The sequence below is a fragment of the Hyperolius riggenbachi genome, chromosome 4 (genome assembly GCF_040937935.1).
Source record: "Hyperolius riggenbachi isolate aHypRig1 chromosome 4, aHypRig1.pri, whole genome shotgun sequence".
Classification (NCBI taxonomy): Eukaryota; Metazoa; Chordata; class Amphibia; order Anura; family Hyperoliidae; genus Hyperolius; species Hyperolius riggenbachi.
In genome coordinates this window covers 301679673-301702328 of record NC_090649.1, presented here as the reverse complement: position 1 = coordinate 301702328, position 22656 = coordinate 301679673, and the positions used below count along the sequence as shown (strand labels likewise).

The following is a 22656-nucleotide window of genomic DNA, read 5'->3' as shown; positions in this document are numbered from 1 at the left end:
AGAGAATAGATGTAAACACTGCACTTGGAAGGTGATCGGACGTCGGATCTGCGGGCGATCTATTGGTGTGGGTGGGTGATCAGATTGCCCGCAAGGGGCAGGTTAGGGGCTGATTGATGGGTGGCAGTGACAGGGGGTGATTGATGGGTGGCAGTGACAGGGGGTGATTGATGGGTGATTGACAGGTGATTGACAGGTGATCAGTGGGTTATTACAGGGAAGAACAGATGTAAGTAATGCGCTGGCGAATTGATAAGGGGGGGTCTGAGGGCAATCTGAGCGTGTGGGCGGGTGATTGGGTGCCCGCAAGGGGCAGATTAGGGTCTAATCTGATGGGTAACAGTGACAGGTGGTGATAGGCGGTGATTGATGGGTGATTGATGGGTAATTAGTGGGTGTTTAGGGTAGAGAATAGATGTAAACACTGCGCTTGGGTGGTGATATGATGTCGGATCTGCGGGCGATTTATTGGTGTGGGTGGGTGATCAGATTGCCCGCAAGGGGCAGGTTAGGGGCTGATTGATGGGTGGCAGTGACAGGGGGTGATTGATGGGTGATTGACAGGTGATTGACGGGTGATTGACAGGTGATCAGGGGGATAGATGCATACAGTACACAGGGGGGGGGGGCTGGGGGGGGGTCTGGGGAGAATCTGAGGGGTGGGGGGGTGATCAGGAGGGGGCAGGGGGGAGGGGGGGGGATAAAAAAAAAAGCGTTGACAGATAGTGACAGGGAGTGATTGATGGGTGATTAGGGGGGTGATTGGGTGCAAACAGGGGTCTGGGGGGTGGGCAGGGGGGGTCCTGATGGGTGCTGTGGGCGATCTGGGGCGGGGGGGGGAAATCAGTGTGCTTGGGTGCAGACTAGGGTGGCTGCAGCCTGCCCTGGTGGTCCCTCGGACACTGGGACCACCAGGGCAGGAGGCAGCCTGTATAATACACTTTGTAAACATTACAAAGTGTATTATACACTTTGTATGCGGAGATCGCGGACTTAACATCCCGCCGGCGCTTCCGTATGGCCGGCAGGATGTTGCGGCGGGTGAGCGGCGCCAGGCGGAGGATCGCGTCACGGATGACGCGATCGCTCCGCCCATGCCCCTACAAGGACCGCCGCCTTTGGGCATGAGCTGATCCTTGTGGGGTCCACTTCCCGGCCGCCTCTGTGCGTTAGGCGGTCGGGAAGTGGTTAAATATGCATTTGAAGGGGGTATACTACAAACAGTTTTTCAATTATAAGCTTGTTAATAGTAATGGACGCAAAATGGAAACCATGCACCTTTATTTCCAAATAAAATCTTGGTGCCATACATTGTGATAGGGACAAACTTTAAATGGTATAATAGCCGGGACATACGGGCAAATAAAATAAATAGATTTTAATTATGGTAGCGTGGATTATTTTAAAGCTATAATGGCCGAAAACTGAGAAATAATGAATTTTTTTCCATTTTTTTTCTCATTAATCCTGTTAAAATGCATTTATAAATAAATAATTCTTAGCAAAATGTATCACCCAAAGAAAGCCTAATTAGTGGCGGAAAAAACAAGATATAGATCAATAAATTGTGATAAGTAGTGATAAAGTTGTTAGCGAATGAATGGGAGGTGAAAATTGCTCTGATGCATAAGGTGAAAAATCCCCACGGGCTGAAATGGTTAAATAAACCCATATTAGTAGCATTGAATATACAACCACATTTTTGATGAAGACATTTTTTTTTTTAATGAGACCCACTCTGGTAGTATCCTGAGGATGATCATACAGAATGGCTATCAACAAATGCTATGTACTGTCTATATCGTATGGAAGCTGGATATACCAAGTTCAGGGCATTATATTGTGTAAGGCTCCTTACCTGGCTCTATGCATATGTCTTGATAGTCTAAACAACAGTTCCCAAGCTCCACACAAGCGGCATCACAGCGGCAGCTCCCAAATTTTCGCTCAAAACATCGATTTTTGCAGCTATTTACTGTAATGTTCAAAATATTACAATATACAGTAGTTAGCTTGTGTTGTAATATATACAAAACATTAATCCAAAATACAACAACAGTCTGTGCATATCTATATACAGTGTAACCTTGGTTTGCAAGCATAATTCATTATCCTGGAAACATGCTTGTAATCCAAAGCACTTTTATACCAAAGCAAATTTCCCCATAAGACTTAATGGAAGCCCAGTTAATTTGTTCCATAATCCAAGTACAGTTATAGTAAGATAGTATAAAATAAAAATGTATACAAATCTGTTGGCTTGCCCCAAATTTTTTTGTTTTGTTTTTAAGCATAAACTGTTGTATAATGCAGATTGTCAAGTGAAAGCATATGCCATTATTACCTCATACCCTTTCTTCAGTTCTACGCATATACATTTCCTGCCTTTATTCTGGTAAGGAAATGCTATACTTATGTAATGGAATGTATGAATAACTTTTCAAAAGGCAAGGATACTAGGAATTAATTTGCGGATATCTTAACAGACCCATCACAAGAGATAGAAAAATCCCAGCTGCCATACTTCAATGTCTGCTTCCTGAGATAACAGATATTCTCTTCCAGGTGATGTCTAATTATAAGTGGTAATATAATAACTTTGTGCTTGTGGACATGAATTACTGTCAGTCTCCAGGAAAACTATTCCCAGTAGAATAACTTCATTTATCAGGATGCCAAAGATTATAACTCTTTCATGATGACTTGTGTACATTGATAAACTCAGTCTAAAACCTCATACACATGCTAGAGAAAACTCGGCCAAGGCGATTGGTCTGCAAGGTTCTGGCTGAGAATCTGGCATGTGTACAACAGTCAAATGGTATTGTTTAGCAATTCACTATCGTAGATCACTAAATGACAAGCAGGAACAAGCACATTTGGTGTCAATTTATCAAAGACTGTATGATAAAAAACAAAACAAAAAAACTCTTGGAAAATACCACATTCGGTATTTTAGACTTTTTTTGTTAGTGTAATTCATCAATATTTTAACAAGTGCGGTGGAGGTTCAGTAATTTACCAAAATAAGTTGCTTCAGTTCACAAAAAACTTGTTCGGTTACAGCAGAGCAGTGTGGAGCTGTCTCTGTGTTGTTACATGCTGTTCCGTGCAGTGATGGCATTACAATAGTAAGAGGCAGGGGCGTAGCAATAGGGGGTGCAGAGGTAGCCACCGCATCGGGGCCCTTGGGCCAGATGGGCCCGAAGGGCCCTCCCTCAACTACAGTATTAGCTCTTTATTGGTCCTGTGCTGGTAATAATCACTTCTTGTAATGATCTGCTCAGCTGCCTGTGCAGGCAGGCAGCTTTTTGACCATTGTTTAGGTTTGCATGCTGCAGGACTCTGGAAAGGAGAGCTTCTGTCAGTTTTGCAGCTTGTGCTTGCTGAGGAATTTGCATGCGTTGTCATGCAAATTGCCTGGCCACATTCATTGGAGGCGTGTACTATAAGTACTATGTGTTTCCCACAATGCTTGGCTGGTCATAAGGATTCCTTCCTGTGAAACGCTCCTGGAGGAGTGTCAGCCTTACTCTTTGTTTGAAGTTCAGCTTAGAGTAATTTCTGAAACTGCGCTAGGCAGGTCCCCCTAGTGCAGTTAGGATTGCTTATCTGTTTTGTTTGTTCTGTTGCGATTGTCCTGTCCCAGCGGTGGTCGACAGGAAATCATTCTGATCTCTGTTCTTGGAGTATAGCTGGTTAGTTAGGCGTGCTTGTCTCTATTGTGCTTATCACGTGGAGACCGCTCATGAACGCGTGCACTGTTGCGAATGAGTGCGGTGTTCGCGTTCAGTTAGCGTTTTTTGTTTTCCGTATCTCCTCATTGTATGATTTGCTGTGCCTTTGCTATCCTCGTATTCTGTTCTGATCTGCCTTGTGTCACTTTTGGCAATCGCCTTTCTTGCGGTTGCGTCTCTGTTTCGTATCTGCTGTTGTGTGCGCGCTGTCGCGGGGTGGCGACTAGATTAGCGCACACACAGATACAACCTGTCCCTTTGCTCGTTCTCATTCGCAATCGCTTCTCTTGCGATTGCGTTCTGCGCTTCGTACAATTCCTGTCTGGCATTTGTGGAGGTACAGAGGATTGGTTCCTCTGCACTCCTCAGCGCCATCTGCCGACAGGAGTTTCCCTCTACGGGTGCTTAGCACCTTTTGCTGGGTTCCTGAAATTATACGCTTGTGGAGGATTTCCGCCGTATCAGCGCACGCATTGTGCGCTGGTTACGGAGGAAGTTCCACAATCGTTACACTTCTATAGATACTTTGAATAGTAGTGATCACTAACAAACTGTTCCCCATCCCCTTCTTGCAGCTCTGACACTGTAGTTGCATTGGCAGGTTTTGGTGTGCCATATCAATTGTTATGTATAGAGTGCTTGGGGGGTCCCATTGTAAATCTTGCATCGGGGCCCACAGCTCCTTAGCTACGCCACTGGTAAGAGGCATTCCGACATCCCTTTAGAATGTACATGTTTGTTATACTGCCTCAGCTCATTTTGAATCTGATTATTAGTCTTTCTTAACATTTTATTTAATTGCCACAGCTTAGATGAACTCCAAGAGACATTACACATGCCATGCTAAGGTGATTTCCCCACTTGCTTCTCTGCATCTTCAAACAGAAGCCTAAAGGGTTAAACATCTGAAGGGAGGCAGGGGAAACCTCTTTTGTTCCTTCTCTCTGCTCTCTGCCTGGGGGGTAGAAAAGCTTGTTCCACCTGAGAAGCTATCAAAGCCTATCAAAGGGAGTAGCAGGGGAGAGAGGCTGTCCCTATTGACTCTCTGCTCCTGTCAATCATGGGGATATTCACACAGAAAGCATTTGAAGCTAGTATTTAACAGATAGGAGCTGTAAGTAAAAAGGGAACACGTTCCTGGGCTGTACCACATGCTTGGAACTTCATGAATTGACATTTGCTGACATGTATTGGAGGTGTTTACCTCACAAGTCGGTAATTTACCTCACTGCTCAGTCATTTTAGCTTGCCATGTGATAACAGACTTGGTGAATTGACATTTTACTAAATGCTCCGTAAACTCAGCTGTTTTCAGCATTGTCGAATCGGGTAATGCTTGATTAATTAATGTCATTGTCTTCTTGACTTACCCATGCTGCAGGATGCCACTCCTTCATGTACCTCCTCTCATCCTTACTCTCCTGCCTGCCGAGCAATAATTCTAATTTCCCTAAGGGCTCTTTTCCACTGTAACATGATCGCACTGCGATGTGATCACAGTTCACTTATTTTCCACAAGCCACATTTCTGCCACAATCTTCAGCCTGCGGGTGTAAAGCTTAACCCTGAAGAAGGTGGGCGAGTGTGCCCAAACACGTTTGTTTAAAGAGCACAGTGTAGAGTGGATATGCATCAAAACGTTATCTTTTCCAATGAAGGAGACGTATGTGGGATCCAACAGTACACCGGAGGAAGTGACATCACTGGCTAGTACATCGCTGCACCCGGAAGTAGCCACTCAGCTGAACAGTAGAGGAGGGGTGAAGACGGCATGAATTGAGCACAAAGCGACCAGCAGGGGCTTTGATTCAGCAATGAAACCATGTGAAACAGACGTAAGAACCCAGGAACCTTAAAGCCTCATCTACACCGTACAATTTTCCATCACATCGGATTTATTAGACAGATCTATTAGATAGTTTCTAACCAGTCCAATCGCATTGCGTTAGATTTTGCAATAGATTTTGGGTACTTATCAAAGCAAAATCTATCACAAAATTGATCTGAAACAATTTGGACATCTACACACGATGCAATTTCTTATTAGATCTAGCTAATAGATCTATATATCTGATGGAAAATTGTACCGTGTTGATGAGGCTTAAGTGCGACTTATCAGTGCATACACGGTGTGGCCTTATCGGCACATACAGAGTGCAACCTTATCGCTGCACAGACATTAATAAACTTTGATACTGGATATGTTTGGCCATCAGAAAATAGCTTGTGCTTTTTCAAGCACATTGTGGAACTGAAAGGAGGAAATTTGCAGTGAAGTGAAACAGGACACTCATTTGGGTGTTTTCTTCCTTTTCATTTTTTTTTATTTTTTTATTTTTAGCATAATCTCTTTTCTAATACATTTTGGATTTTAGAGGCAGATATATATATATATATATATATATATATATATATATATATATATATATATATATATATATATATATATATATATATATATTTATACACTCACCTAAAGGATTATTAGGAACACCATACTAATACGGTGTTTGACCCTTTTCGCCTTCAGAACTGCCTTAGTTCTACATGGCATTGATTTAACAAGGTGCTGAAAGCATTCTTTAGAAATGTTGGCCTATATTGATAGGATAGCATCTTGCAGTTGATGGAGATTTGTGGGATGCACATCCAGGGCACAAAGCTGCCGTTCCATCACATCCCAAAGATGCTCTATTGGGTTGAGATCTGGTGACTGTGGGGGCCATTTTAGTACAGTGAACTCATTGTCATGTTCACGAAACCAATTTGAAATGATTTGAGCTCTGTGACATGGTGCATTATCCTGCTGGAAGTAGCCATCAGAGGATGGGTTCATGGTGGTCATGAAGGTATGGACATGGTCAGAAACAATGCTCAGGTAGCCCGTGGCATTCAAACGATGCCCATTTGGCACTAAAGGGCCTAAAGTGTACCAAGAAAACATCCCCCACACCATTACACTACCACCAGCAGTCTGCACAGTGGTAACAAGGCATGATGGATTTATATTCTAATTCTGTTTATTCTGACTATCGAGACTCATAAGACCAGGCAACATTCTTCCAGTGTTCAACTGTCCAATTTTAGTGAGCTTGTGCAAATTGAAGCCTCTTTTTCCTATTTGTAGTGGAGATGAGTGGTACCCGGTGGGGTCTTCTGCTGTTGTAGCCCATCCGCCTCAAGATTGTACATGTTGTGGCTTCACAAATGCTTTGCTGCATTCCTTGGTTGTAATGAGTGGTTATTTCAGTCAACGTTGCTCTTCGTATAACACACCTGAATTCACATAAATCACAAATGATACATACCTTTTTGGTGGAAAAATAAAAATAAAACGTAACTTTTAATTCATATCCCTAAAATAGATCAAATACGAAAACTACTAATAGTGAACATGTAAAACAATTGGGTTGGCGGACATATTGTTAATAGTCATTACGACAGGCCTGCCAAGACGTTTTAAAATAATAAAGACATTATAAATATCACATAGTACACATATTGAAGTAGTAGCTAATATGGCCCCAATTTGGCTGGCAATTGGGGCCATATTAGCTACTACTTCAATATGTGTACTATGTGATATTTATAATGTCTTTATTATTTTAGCATGTCTTTCCACTCTAGCACTTTAATACTGTTCACTCCTGACGAAGTTTCAGATTAATGAAACGAAACATGTAGGGCTTTGGGTGTAGGGTTTATAATAGGTCTACAGTGGGAAATTGGCAGGCCTGTCGTAATGACTATTAACAATATGTCCGCCAACCCAATTGTTTCACATGTTCACTATTAGTAGTTTTCGTATTTGATCTATTTTAGGGATATGAATTAAAAGTTACGTTTTATTCTTATTTTTCCTCCAAAAAGGTATCATTTGTGATTTAATGTTGCTTTTCTGTCAGCTTGAATCAGTCGGCCCATTCTCCTCTGACCTCTAGCCTCAACAAAGCATTTTCGCCCACAGGACTGCCGCATACTGGATGTTCTTCCCTTTTCACACCATTCTTTGTAAACCCTAGAAATGGTTGTGCGTGAAAATTCCAGGAGCTGAGCAGATTGTGAAATACTGAGACCGACCCATCTGGCACCAACAACCATGCCATGCTCAAAATTGCTTAAATCACCTTTCTTTCCCATTCTGTATTCAGTTTGGAGTTTAGGAGATTGTCTTGACCAGGACCACACACCCAAATGCATTGAAGCAACTGCCATGTGATTGTTTGATTAGATAACTGCATTAATTGGAAATTAAACAGGTGTTCCTAAAAATCCTTTAGGTGAGTGTATATACAGGCTGGGCCATTTATATGGATACACCTTAATAAAATGGAAATGGTTGGTGATATTAACTTCCTGTTTGTGCTACATTAGTATATGTGAGCGGGGAAACTTTTTCAAGATGGGTGGTGACCATGGTGGCCATTTTGAAGTGGGCCATTTTGAATCCAACTTTTGTTTTTTCAATAGGAAGAGGGTCATGTGACATCAAACTTATTGGGAGTTTACCAAGAAAAACAATGGTGTGCTTGGTTTTAACATAACTTTATTCTTTCATGAGTTATTTACAAATTCCTGACCACTTATAAAATGTGTTCAATGTGCTGCTCATTGTGTTGGATTGTCAATGCAACCCTCTTCTTCCACTCTTCACACACTGATAGCAACACGGCAGGAGAAATGCTAGCACAGGCTTCCAGTATCCGTAGTTTCAGGTGCTGCACATCTCGTACCCTCTTCCTATTAAAAAACCAATGGTGTGGTATATGGGGTACAAAGATAGTGGGGCATTCTTCATCAGTGGACACCTCAAGGCCACTGGATATGCGAAATTATTACATAATGATGTGTTTCCCACTTTATGCACTGAAGCTGGCATGTTCCCTGAGTTTTTCCAGCAAGATGGTGCACCACCACATTATGGGTGTCAGGTCCGAGCATTCCTAGATGAACAGTTTCCTGGAAAGTGGATTGGTCGTCGTGGGCCAGTTGAATGGTGGTGGTCAGATCGGGAGACCTTGGGGGTCATTCAACTGGGGCTTGATTCACGAAAGTGTGATAACTGCTATCGCAAAGGTTTGTGCGTGAACAGCGTTACTTCACATGATAAGCGAAGGTTAGCACGCGATCACATGCACATTTCACATGAAAAGCGCACGTGATCACCCGCAAACCTTTGCTTATCACGCAAAGTAACGCTGTTCGCGCGCAAACCTTTGCGCGTGGCAGCTTGCATGATAACTGCTGTGATAGCAGTTATCACACTTTATTGAATCAAGCCCTATATGTGGAATTTTCAGATGCTATCTGAGGAATAATAAATACATTCTCTTAACCCAGCGCTCCTGTACATTATTTAGGGGGTAAAGCATGATTGTAGCACGTTTGCGATTTGCACTTGGAGGAAAAAAACAATTAATTGCCGGATTGCAGAACATTTCATACCACTGCGATTGCGATTCAATTTTCCGGTTCACTTATACTTTGTACAGGGCCTTAAAGAACAACTGAAGTGAGAAGAGCACTTTTATTTCCTTTTAAACAATACCAATTGCTTGGCAGCCATGCTGATCTATTTGGCTGCCGTAATGTCTGTATAGCACCAGAAACAAGCATGTGGCTAATCTTGTCAGATGACAATAATGTCAGAAACCCCTGATCTGCTGCATGCTTGTTCAGGGTCTATGGCTAAAAGTATTAGAGACAGAGGATCACCAGGGCAGCCAGGCAACTGGTATTGCTTAAAAAAGAAATTAATATGGCAGCCTTCATGTCTCTATCATTACAGTTGTCCTTTAACCTCCTTGGCGGTAACCCCGAACGTAGTTCGGGGTAAGCCGCCGGAGGGTGCCGCTCAGGCCCTGCTGGGCCGATTTGTTTAATTTTTTTTTTGCTGGACGCAGCTAGCACTTTGCTAGCTGCGCCAGCACACGATCGCCGCTATCCGTCGCGCCTCACGGCCCCCCCAGACCCCGTGCGCTGCCTGGCCAATCAGTGCCAGGCAGCGCCGAGGGGTGGCCCGGGACTCCCAATGACGTCCCGACGTCAGTGACGTCGGTGACGTCATCCCGTCCCGTCGCCATGGCGATGGGGGAAGCCCTCCAGGAAATCCCGTTCTTTGAACGGGATTTCCTGATCAGAGATCGCCGAAGGCGATCGAAGAGGGCGGGGGGATGCCGCTGAGCAGCGGCTATCATGTAGCGAGCCCTGGGCTCGCTACATGATATAGGGGAAAATTTTTTTTAAAAAAACTGCTGCGCTCCCTCCTGGCAGATTTTTTTATACCGCCAGGAGGGTTAAGCACATAAAAAATGTAGCTGCACCAATGTTTGCGGCAGGGAAAAATTGCACCACAAGCACATTGCATTTATGGATTTCGGCCTGCCCACTCAACCGAAACTGCTCTCTCCAAAGTGGTCAATGACCTTGCCTTAGCTAAAGCTGAAGGTAAATACTCCATTCTCTTCCTCCTTGACCTTTCAGCAGCTTTTGTGTAACGTTTGCGGAATAATCTCTGTGATCAGCGCACCAGGCGTGCGCTGACATGGCGGAAAACCTCCACAAGCGTATGAAGGGGGGAACCCAGCTTTGGTGCAAGCACCAGTAGAGGGCAATTCCCACCGGCAAATGGTGCTGTGGAGTGCAGATGAGTACAACCGCTGCACGGCCACAGATGCCAGATGGGGATTGTACAGATCAAGACAATGCGGGGCTGAACAGCCCTTAAAGAGAAAGAGCACAGGTACAGGATGAATGTGTGTTCACCAATCTAGTCGCGACCCAGTGACAGTGAACACACATCAGCAGAAACAAAGTAGGAACGCAATCGCGAGAGAGGCGATTGCTAGAGGTAACACAAGGCTTAAGCAAGACAGAGGAAGAGAGTAGCAAAGGCACAGCAAATCATACAATGAGAAGATAAGGAAAATAACAAACGCTAACTAAACGCGAACACCGCACTCATTCGCAACAGCGAACGCGTTTACAGCGTGGTCTCCGCGTGTTAAGCACAACAGAGACAAGCACGCTTAACTAACCACCGACAGACAAACACGAAACAGAGAACGCGAGCGCTTGCTTAACAGTTAGCCCACCGAGCCTACAGCAAGCGTTCGTATCAGATAAGACAGACAAACGGAAAACAGGAATAAGCTAGGAAGGATCCACAGCCGCTACCGCTAGAGGCTAGTGCGATCCAAGCAAGACCGGCGGATGAGATAGCTGGTAGCAACCGCTGCTCCAGCTATACTCCAAGAAAACAGAACAGAAGGATCCACAGCACTAGCGCAAGGCCAGTGCAATTCAGGCAAGACAGATCAGAAGGATCCACAGCACTACCGCTAGAGGCTAGTGCGATCCAGGAAAACAGAACAGAAGGATCCACAGCACTAGCGCAAGGCTAGTGCGATTCAGGCAAGACAGATCAGAAGGGGCTACCGGTAGCAACCGTTGACCCGGTTAGCACCCAGACAAACAGAACGATTTCCTGTCGACCACCGCTGGGACAGGACAATCGCAACAGACAGACAAAACAGATATGCAATCTAACTGGACTAGGAACTGCCTAGTACAGTTTCAAGAATTACTCTAAGATAACTTTAACAAGAAATAGCATGGCTGACACTCTAGGAGTGTTTACAACAAACCCTGAAGAAATGACCAGCAAAGGTCTCTGGGAAACATAGCTTTTTATAGTGCCAGTCATCACAGGAGGCAGGTAGGGGATTTGCATAACGAATGTATGCAAATTCCTGAACAGCAGAACAGACCAGAAACTTGCAAAGGAAAGACAGGTCTCTCTTCCAGAGACCTGTAACCTTCAGACTAGAGGAATGGTCAAACAGCTGTCTGCCAGTGCAGCCAGTGCAGCCAGCTGAGCGGATCATCCCAGTACCCCCCCCCCCCCCTCTAGGGACGGATACCAGACGTCCCTCAAAACTGGTATTAGCAAAAAACTGTAACTGAAGACTCATGAAGGTCAGGACAGCCCGACAAGGCCCAATTCCAGAGTCAGTCCACTCGAAACCGACCTCATCAGAAGCAGAAGCCACCGAAACATTCCGATCAGTACTACCAGTCTCAGCATAACACCCATCAGGACTGTGAACGCCAGAGAAGAAGCCATCGACACCCTCCAGACAATACCCACCACCTTCCAGGGAGCGTCCGAAAATACCAAACCTGCCACAATACCTGTTTGAAGTGTCTCTTTTAACACAAAAGCCGCTGTTGATCTTATCCAGGGTACCAAGCAAAGTTTCTCCCGGAATCTCCCAGAACCCTTTGAAGCTCCGCAGAGATCCCAAGAGGCCAGAACGCTCACCAGGCCCACATGGAGAACTACCAAGAGCCCCTATGGAACCTATGATTATTCCAGATTCAGAATTACTAGGACACCCATCAAGGTCAGGACTTTCAGGGACCACTTCTGGGCATGCAAGCAGGCAGGCAACATCAGAACATGTCTCCACCGAGGAAGCATCTGAGCATGCTGGTAACCGAGGCACACTTGGGCTTTCTGGGTCACAGAGCACATCGGGGTACACCAGCACAGGAGAAACCTCAGGACATGTCGGGGATCTGCCAACCTCAGAGTCCGACACGACAAGACCAAAACCAGGACCGGGAAGAAAATCACCACGAGTAGAGGTCACAGGTACTGGTCTTTCAAAAGAAGACTCGGAGTCAAATTCAGAAATTTCTGTGACTGTAATATCATCATTGACTACACATGAGTGAAGCTCCACAAGAGCTGCAAAGGTAGTCAGCACAACAACAATGCCCACTGAAGTGGGCAAAACCTCAGACGGATCTGGGGGGCAGGAGGTATCTCCTAGAAGTTCTGCACCCTTTAGGAGGGACTTGGAAACCTCCAAAACATCAACTAAGACCTCAGAAATGTCATTTTCCAAGTTTTCTGTGAAGGATTCTGAACTATCCATGTTACAGGGCTGAACATTAAATACCTCCTGCAGACAGGGCAGATGTCCCAGGAATGGTTCCACCATAAGCTGCGACTGAATTTCAACATCATGAGAGGGATGTACAGGAATATTTACTGGAACACACACTGACTCCCTAACTTCAATCTCACTGCACCCAGAATTCTGCGTAGCAGTCAAACTAGCTTGCAACTCCAAAACTGCAGAAAAACAGGTGAGAATAGCAGCAATACCTAGACGAGCCTCTAGGGACATTGCAGGAGATATTGTACAAGGCAATATTGACTCATCCAGAGTACAGGATGGAGAGCCAGTACTTTCTTCAAAGCAAGAAAGGGACTCCCAAATGTCAGTGCGATTGGACATCATATTGTTATTCATGGTACAGAGAAACCTTCTCTGGACCCAGCAAAGATGCTTCAGAGTCAGATTCGCAAAACCAAAGTGCTGTCTCACTCTTAGACTCGGCTAACGATGTCGAATCCGAGGAGACAGAACGCAAAGTTTGCGAATCCAAGATCGCTTTAGGTTGTGAAACTGACGCTTCCATAGCGCAAACCTCCGCGATCTGCGGAGCAGACTGCAAGGCATTTAGGACAGAAACACTGGAGCAACTGTCATCAGGCAACAGGCTTTCACAGGTGTGACCAGAATGAGGCATAGATTCATTTGCAAAAGAAGTGGCGACAACAACATGAGAAACTTTATTAGACATATTAATTTTACTTTTGATGCTGCATAATTTAGGACTTTTTCCCATGGCAGGATCATAGATGGAAGATCTTAAAGATCTGTTTTTTGATGACAAAGGATCCCATCTACCTTTGAGAGGAATGACACATTCATGTTGATCACACTTTGCAGGAACATCCGAGAAACAAGCATTAGATCGCATAGATTCAAACTGCACACAGTCAGAAGAGAATCTTTCAGGATTCGCACAGGAATCAACCACAAAGGTACACCCATTCATTTCAGATCGCAAGGTGTCCAAACTCACATGCTTTACCCCAGGAAGGCAGGAACAATCATTTGATAACGATGTCTCTCTATTGGAATCAATTGACTGGTGTGTGTGCAACTCATCCAAGATCGTCTGCCAGACACACATCACTGGATCCACAAAACATTGGTCACACTCATCAGAATCTATCAAAGTGTACACAGAATTTCAACAAGCGTTTAGCGTCTCTGCGCTTTCTGCGATGTAGAAATCACAAAACGCCTTTCAATCAATCTCGAACTCATCAACCTACGCTCCAATATCCCATGGAGCAAATGGGGGCTCAAACAACCCGGTATCTAAGTAGCACTCATAAGGGTTGGGGTCAGGAATATGCATAGACTTTCTTACTCCTTTAATATAGAAAATAATTTTGCCTATTAAGGGATCCACAAATGCTTCAGATTGGGGCAAAAAATCCTGACACTGAGCAACATCATTGTCAACATCACTAGGAAACGTTTTATTCAGATGTTTGTGTTTTTTAGATTTTTTCTTTTTAGCAACTTTGGATGGCTGCTGTTTAAAACCTGAAGTAGCAACAGAAACATTGAACTGATTGTCATACTGCATGGTTTTGTATGGAAGGGATAGATCAGCTGACTTATTAACAGCTACAAATTCAAACAGAGCAGGTGGTAAACAAGGGAGCTTAAACCAGTGAGAGAAGATCAATGTAAGAAATTGATACAGTCTATCACTCCAAGAATTGACTTTTAATACATTATAAGCCCAGGTGAACAGATCCCCTTGAAAGAGCACATAAGCAAATTCAAGAGCTGACGTGGATGGATCAGTAATTTGAAAGGTAGGATTCAGACAAAATTTTACACATTCAGAGAGGAAGTCTCTGAATCCAGTTTTTTGAAGCTCTTAAAGACACAGGACCCATATTCAACAAAAGTGTACAAATCGGAAATTCCCTCTACACTGGGAATTACGGTTTGGCTGGTCATTCTGTAACGTTTGCGGAATAATCTCCGTGATCAGCGCACCATCACTCCTCCAGTCCCTCCAGTCCATGGGCATTCACGACCTCGCCCTGACCTGGCTTTCATCCTACCTTTCCAAACTGCTCTTTCACAACCTCCTTCAATGAGTCCTCTTCCACCCCCAACCACCTCTCTGTGGGAGTCCCCCAAGGCTCGGTCCTTGGCCCCCTACTGTTCTCCCTATACACATCCTCCATTGGCAAGGTTATCTCCTCCATGGGTTTTAACTATCATCTGTATGCAGATGACACCCAGATCTACCTCCACCCCCCTGACATATCCACCACTACCATGGACAAGGTCTCCTCCTGCCTAACAGCCATCGCCTCCTGGATGTCCACTAGGTTCCTGAAACTAAATATAGACAAAATGGAATTTATGATCTTCCCACCCCGGCCATCCCTGAACCTCCCAGATGTGCATGTCACTGTTAACCACAATAAAATTTACCTATAATGTGCGCTCCTCAATCAATATCTTAATAATAAAATTGTATATTGCACTTTTTCTCTGGGTCGCTCCTGTATTTAAGTGTGTGTGTCACTTTAAATGAAATATATATATATATATATATATATATATATATAAAATTAACAGGGCGCTCAACAGTACAGTCCCATAATAAGCATTTCTTTATCCTTGAACCAAAAGCATAAACATATAAAAGTCCCGCAACAGTTCATATATAATTGCATCCACGCTCTGAAAGCTGCATACAGATCAGGGAATCTTCCTGTAATAGATAATAACCAGTATACGCTCACCAGATGTTAAGCTGCCTTTTCAGGATCAGCTAATAGCGCTTCTGGCCCAGCCAGTGTACAAGATATCTTGGGTGTATGTAACTTCCTCTTGTATCCTCAAACATGGGGGCATAAAACAGAATAAACACTCGAATAGTCTGGTACTGTATTGATGACAATGTCACTCGTAAAAACCAATAGTGCTCCCAGATCTTACAGAAACACCACGTGCTCCTTCATCATATACTCAATGAGGCCTCTCACCAAATATCATGGCTGACCCAGCACAGACCAGCAATCAAGCTTCATAGATAATACCCACGATCCTCCTCCAGCCTCAGTGTCCCTAAGACTCAAACAGGGACCAGCATAGTGTAAAACCGTTTTTTTATTTAAAAAAATTAAATTATTAAAAAAAAGTGCACTCACAAAGATCCAATACAAATGCGCATATAAGAATTCCTTGAGCTCATCTCAGCGTCCCTGGGGGGAGTGTATCAGCTCGCCGCAGACCCAGCCAGAGGCAGGCGCCCATGGGCAATGCAGTCCACCTGGACGGAAAAAGGCAGCTCCACAAGGCAGCGCGCAAGGCGGGAGGCCCCCGGGCCACCTCGAAGCCAGCGCACTGCCCAAAATAAAAAAACGGTTTTACACTATGCTGGTCCCTGTTTGAGTCTTAGGGACACTGAGGCTGGAGGAGGATCGTGGATATTATCTATGAAGCTTGATTGCTGGTCTGTGCTGGGTCAGCCATGATATTTGGTGAGAGGCCTCATTGAGTATATGGTGAAGGAGCACGTGGTGTTTCTGTAAGATCTGGGAGCACTGGTGGTTTTTATGAGTGACATTGTCATCAACACAAAATTACACTATTCAAGTGTTTTTTTCTGTTTTATGCCCCCATGTTTGAGGATACAAGAGGAAGTTGAATACACCCAAGATATTTTGTACACTGGCTGGGCCAGAAGCGCTATTAGCTGATCCTGAAAAGGCAGCTTAACATCTGGTGAGAGTATACTGGTTATTATCTATTACAGAAGGATTCCCTGATCTGTATGCAGCTTTTAGAGCGTGGAAGCAATTATATATGAACTGTTGCGGGACTTTTATATGTTTATGCTTATGGTTCAAGGATAAAGAAATGCTTATTATGGGACTGTACTGTTGAGCGGCCTGTTAATTTCACTGTTAACCACACTACCATTTGCCTTACTTCTCAAGCCCGCTGTCTAGGAGTCGTCCTTCACTCCTCACATCAAAAACCTCACAAAGTCCTGCAACTTCCACCTTCATCTGCAAGATCCGCCCTTTCCTGACCTCTGCCACCACCAAACTCCTCATCCATGCCCTCATAATTTCCCGCCTTGACTACTGCAATGCCCTTCTGTCTGGCCTCCCTATGACCTGAATAGCCCCGCTGCAGTCCATCATGAATGTGGCAACCAGAATTATTCACTTCTCCCATCGCTCCACCACAGTAGCTCCCCTCCGTGAATTCCTCCACTGGCTTCCTATCCAGTCCAGAATCAGATTCAAGATACTGTGTCTGACCTACAAATCTGTCCACAAAACCTGTCCAACCTACATTTCCGATCTTACTCAGAAATACACACCTAGCCGCTCACTCCGCTCCTCCAATGAACTGCGCCGGACTGCCCCCTACATCACCCAGTCCCATGCACGTCTCCAGGACTTTTCAAGAGCTGCTCCAACACTATGGAACTCCCTATCTCCACCCATTAGGGCAGCCCCTTCCTTCAACATCTTCAAGAAAGCCCCCAAAACTCACCTTTTCACTCTGGCCTACTACCCCTCACAAGTGCTCTAAACCCACTCTGGTCCCCTACCTTTCATGTCCCTACCTCTCCCTCTAGATTGTAAGCCTTTGGGCAAGATCCTCCTCCTTTTGTGTCCTACCTGATCATGCACCTCCATTACTGTGAACCCATGCTATGCAATTGAGTGAACGTAACTTGCCTAATCTCCATGCTCCATCCAGTGACTGACTAAGCATTACCTTGTACTCATACTGTGCCGTGTGATCTGGTTTTTGTTTGTATTCCTGTATTGTCATATTGCTGTATGTCACCCCTAAATATTGTCTGTAACCTAAATTAATGTCCAGCGCTGCGTAATATGTTGGCGTTTTATAAATACAATAAATAAATAATAAATAAATATGTTCCCACGCGGCTTTCATCTGTTTTTAAAAAACTAGTGATTTGCAATCCGCAAGCGATCAGAATTAGATTGCAAAACACTACTGGTAGAAAATAGCCCTAACAATTGATCCTCAACAACGATCATTAAGGGCAACATTTATTGAACATGCATACAAGGCATAACTCTAAAAAAACATTCCGGTTCTCTTACCTTCCCTTGTGCAGCTTGGCTTTAGTCCAAATACGCATCCTAAGATGGCTGTTAATATGCACACACAGATTACCTAAAATAAAACAATGAGAAATCCAACATTATAAAGTAAATTGCAACTTTAACTATTGTATTGTAGACAGAGCCGGGACAAGGTCCTCCAGCACCCAAGGCTGAGACACCAAAGTGCGCCCCTCCATCCTTGCCACCCGAGCCATCAAACACTGATTGCTATTAGACTAAGAGGTGCCTCAGGGCCCACAACCTCCCCAACACCTTAATATCTAGTTATCTGGCTTGCAGTCACTGCCATGTATCCCCTTTTCTTATTTCTTTCTGCTTCAAACACAATTAGGAATGACAGCTGAATGAATTCTGCGCCCCCTCCTACACTGCGCCCCGAGGCTGGAGCCTCTCCAGCCTATGCCTCGGCCCGGCCCTGATTGTAGACAATTGTTCTGTATTTTTTTTAAGAAAAGGAAAAACTAATACTGGGCATACACGGCGTCGAGGGGAGGAATATCAATTGAGCCTGATGGCTCGATTGATAATATCCGACATGTCCAATCACTGCAGGGATCGATTCCGCGCTCGATACCCGCAGGCGGAAAATATCGAGCGGGTGATAAGAAGTGCCGGGGGGGACGAGCGGGAATCGATCCGCGCGGACGCGGCGGGGGTCGATCCGGCGGCTAAACGGCCGCCGGATCGACCCGTGTATGCCCAGCATAAGACAAGAATAAAATAGATTGTCACATTTGCCTTTTTCATGCTAGAACACAAGTTCTGGAATGGTTGGAGACAACAATAGAGAACATGGAAGAACAAAAGTAATCTGGTAAACCTAGTCTGAATTGATTCAAAAATGTCTGATATTAGGTGGTAAGTTTTCAGTCCTTGTCTGAGTCATATCAAACCATAGGGAGGATTACTAAAGTTTCAGGGAAATAGCAGGCATGGAAGAGCAAGCACACGCAGTAAACAAAATAGCCATCTCCCTGCATTTGCATGCACTGGTGATGCCTTAGCCTAAGACCCACCTCCCCCCCTGTTGGTACCCAACCCTAAGACCCCCCCAGTGGTGCCTAACCCTAACCCCCCCCCCCCACACACCTGAACCTTAATCCCCCCCTCTGTCTGCCGATGAGCCGCAATTAGCGGCAAGGAAGCTAAATTTTCAGAGACACCACTATGCATTGACATTCCTCTTCTTAGCTGCAAATCCCAGCTTTTATAATAGGTGCCTATTACCCTAAGGTAAAAGATTCAACCCCTAAGGCCTCGTTTATACTATATGCGTTGCTGTGCGCATTTCAGCAATTCACATAGTATGCGCTAAGCAGGAACATCTGATGTTCTCACTTATGCTCTGCTCAGCAGTACATTGCAATAACAAACTTCTGTATGTAATTTTGTCAAAACGCAGTGCTAACCAATTTTCAGTGAATGGGATGAGCACCGCAACAGACAGATATGAAGAACCATGCATTGTGCTGTGAACGCATGGCCATCTGCATGGATAACGTGTCGTGAACAAAGCATAAGTCATCTTTTTCCAAGCTAAATAAGCCCAGTCTGTCTAACCTTGTTTGATAAAGGTGGCCACTCACGATACAAAAATTGACACAAGTTTAAAAAAAGAAAAAAAAAAAACTCTTTGAGAAATCTGATCAAATTTCTCTCTTTTTTTTTTTTTTTGCTGATCAGGAGTGTTGTATTTTTATGTAAATCGAATGGTGTAGGGTAGAATTTCTTAATTCAGTTTTTTCATTTGCATTGCATTTTTTTTTTCATAATTGGGGAAAAATGGAACACCATATACATGGTACACTGTGTCAATCACGATACAGCGCTCACCACCTTAAAGTTATGATAACCTATTGCCCAGCTTGCTGCTTGCTGTCTAAAGGTCAGATGAATCCTTCCTTCTGCAGATAATCTTTTATCACAGCTGCGCCTCTGGCAAAATACAAGGGCCTTAGATGACCCTAGGAGAGAAAATTGCAATACATAGCGGGTAACTTCACTAGTATCCTAGGCCTCATGGACGCCACCCGCCTCCCTCAGTTGATTCAACTCACCACTCTCAGGTCAGTGACTCAAAGTGAGTCCCTGCCAATCTCTCACACCTAAAAAGCACACTAATACAGGCAGAATAGCGTACGTGCCCTAGCCCCTGATGAGTCACGCCCCCTAAGTGATGAAACGCGTTGGGCGGAGCTTGGGACACGTACGCTTCCTGACATACTGTGACACTTGCTGGACGGAGGGACTGCCGGAGAGACGTGGAAAGACCTGTTAGCCACAGGCTATTGCTTGCACCAAGCAAATCAAACATATCAGTTAGCATAAATTGATTAACATTTTTTTGCTGATTAATTGGTGGCTAGCTTCTTTGATTTGATACGAGGGCTGTGTGGAAAGTAACAGCCATTTTCAATGAATCAATTAAGGAAACATTTATTTTATTTTAGACACACTAACTTTTGATTATTTCTCCACATATTCACTGCCTTTATTTAAAGAGGAACTGTAACGACAAAACGGCCCCTGGGGGGTACTCACCTCGGGTGGGGGAAGCCTCAGGATCCTAATGAGGCTTCCCACGCCGTCCTGCGTCCCTCGGGGGTCTCGCTGTAGCCCTCCGTGCAGCGGTGACGCAATATTTACCTTCCTGGCTCCTGCGCAGGCGCTCTGATGCCTCTCGGCGCCGAAGTAGGCGGAAATACCCGATCGCCGTCGGGTCTGCTCTACTGCGCAGGCGCAAGTTTCCGGCGCCTGCGCAGTAGAGCGGACCCGACGGAGATCGGGTATTTCCGTCTATTTCCGTGCCGAAAGTCGCCAAAGCGCCCCCGCTGGAGCCAGCAAAGGTAAATATTGAACTGACAGTCGGCACAGTCGCCGGCTGTTCGGAGGGCTGCGGCGAGACCCCCGTGGGACAGAGGACGGCGTGGGAAGCCTCATTAGGAGTCGGAGGCTTCCCCCACCCGAGGTGAGTACCCCCCAGGGGAGGTTTTTGTTGTTACAGAGTCTCTTTAAGCGTTTACCATATCTTTTTACAAGGTTTTCAATTTCTTTGTTCTAGTAGCACCACACTCATGGGCGTCTGCAGAAAATTTTCCAGGGGGGGGCGAAAGAGGGGGGGGGGGGAGAAGTCGAAAATATGGTGATGATTCAGCTTTTCCTATAGTATGAGTCCCCCAACAAGACAAATTCAGCAATCATGAGGCCCCCAAGACCAATTCAGCAATCATGAGGCCCCCAAAAAGACAAATTCAGCAATCATGAGGCCCCCACGACACATTCAGCAATCATGAGGCCCACAACAAGACAAATTCAGCAATCATGAGGCCCCCAACAAGACAAATTCAGCAATCTTGAGGCCCCCAACAAGACAAATTCACCCATCATGAGGCCCCCAACAAGACAAATTCAGTAACCATGAGGCCCCCAACAAGACAAATTCAGCAGTCATGAGGCACATAAATAGACAGCATTTCACATAAATAGGCAGAATGACCCCTTAATATGGTAGACACCTCTCACCTGGCTTCTGAATTCTTCTCTACTGGCTGCTGTGCCTGGATGGCCTGGCAATACTGTTTTTGGCTGGATTGGGGATGATGTGTGGGCTGAAAGGCCTGGCAGTGATGCTGTGGCCTAGCTGGCGGTGATGCTGTGGCTGGGCCGGCAGTGATGCTGTGGCTGGGCTGGCTAGCGGTGATGCTGTGACCTGGCTGGCGGTGATGCTGGGCTGTGCTTGGCCGGTTGAAGTAAATGCTGGCCTGACTGGTGGTGATTCTGTGGCCTTTTTGATAGTGATTCTGGGCTGGTTGGCTGGTGGTGATGCTGGGCTGGCTGGCCTGGATAGTTTAGGTAGTGACAAGTGCCCCTTAGTTTAGGTAGCGCCAGGAGCCTCCCAGTTTAGGTAATGACAGGAGCCCCCCAGTTCAGGTAGTGACAGGAGCCCCCCAGTTCAGGTAGTGACAGGAGCCCCCCAGTTCAGGTAGTGACAGGAGCCTCCCAGTTCAGTTAGTGACAGGAGCCCCCCAGTTCAGGTAGTGACAGGTACCCCCCAATTGAGCTAGTGTTCCAAGTCTAGATAGCCAGGTCTATAGGTGTCCCAAGGATAGGTAGCCAGGTCTATAGGGTGCCCCCAAAATAGGTAGTCAGGTCTATAGGTGTCCCTAGTATAAGTAGCCAGGTCTATAGGTGTCCCCAGTATAGATAGCCAGGTCTATATAGGTGTCCCCAGTATAAGTAGCCAGGTCTATAGGTGTCCCCAGTATAGGTAGCCAGGGTGTATGGGTGTCCCCAGAATATGGGCACAGCGGTGGGGAAGAGGGGACGTCTCCCCCCTTCCCTCACCTTGGGGCTACCCTCTCTCTTGCTCCCCCCTCCAGAACTCAGTGGTGCGGGCGTCAGCGGCGGGACACTTACTCTATTCTCCCGGCGCGAGTCAGTGAGCTCTCTCTCTCTGTGTGCTGCTGCTCTGGTCTGGACTAGACCAGCGTAGTGGCACCCGCACCACTGATTTCTGGAGGGGGAAGCGAGAGAGCGGGGAAGCCCCAAGGTGAGGGAAGGGGGGAGATGTACCCCCTTCCCCACCGCTGTGCCCGCCTCTCCCTCTTCTCTCTGCTTCCACCCCAGGGCGGACGGGCCCCCCCCCATCTGAATTTCAGGTTCGGGTGGCTAGGGGGGCAGCAGCTGGCCAGGGGAGGGTGGATGCCCCATTTTGCCCGACGTAGGGACGCCCATGACCACACTCCTCCTCACCTATGAGTTGCTGGGGTTGGGGGTAATGCTGCTGAACTGTTATCAGCTTTGTAACAAGATGTAAAGGGAGAGAAGAGATTACACTGACAG

General features: G+C 45.6%; 1 protein-coding gene across 1 annotated transcript in view; it reads right to left on the bottom strand.

Annotated features, from left to right (window-relative positions):
* ENPP1 (ectonucleotide pyrophosphatase/phosphodiesterase 1) overlaps window positions 1–22656 on the bottom strand; it is a 208465-nt gene that overhangs the window by 121504 nt on the left and 64305 nt on the right. The window contains exons 2-3 of the mRNA XM_068231575.1: window positions 17791–17863; window positions 1859–1975 (exon numbers count right to left, since the gene is read on the bottom strand). Of these exons, the coding sequence (XP_068087676.1) occupies window positions 1859–1975; window positions 17791–17863 (190 nt within the window). The remainder of the gene's footprint in view (window positions 1–1858; window positions 1976–17790; window positions 17864–22656) is intronic.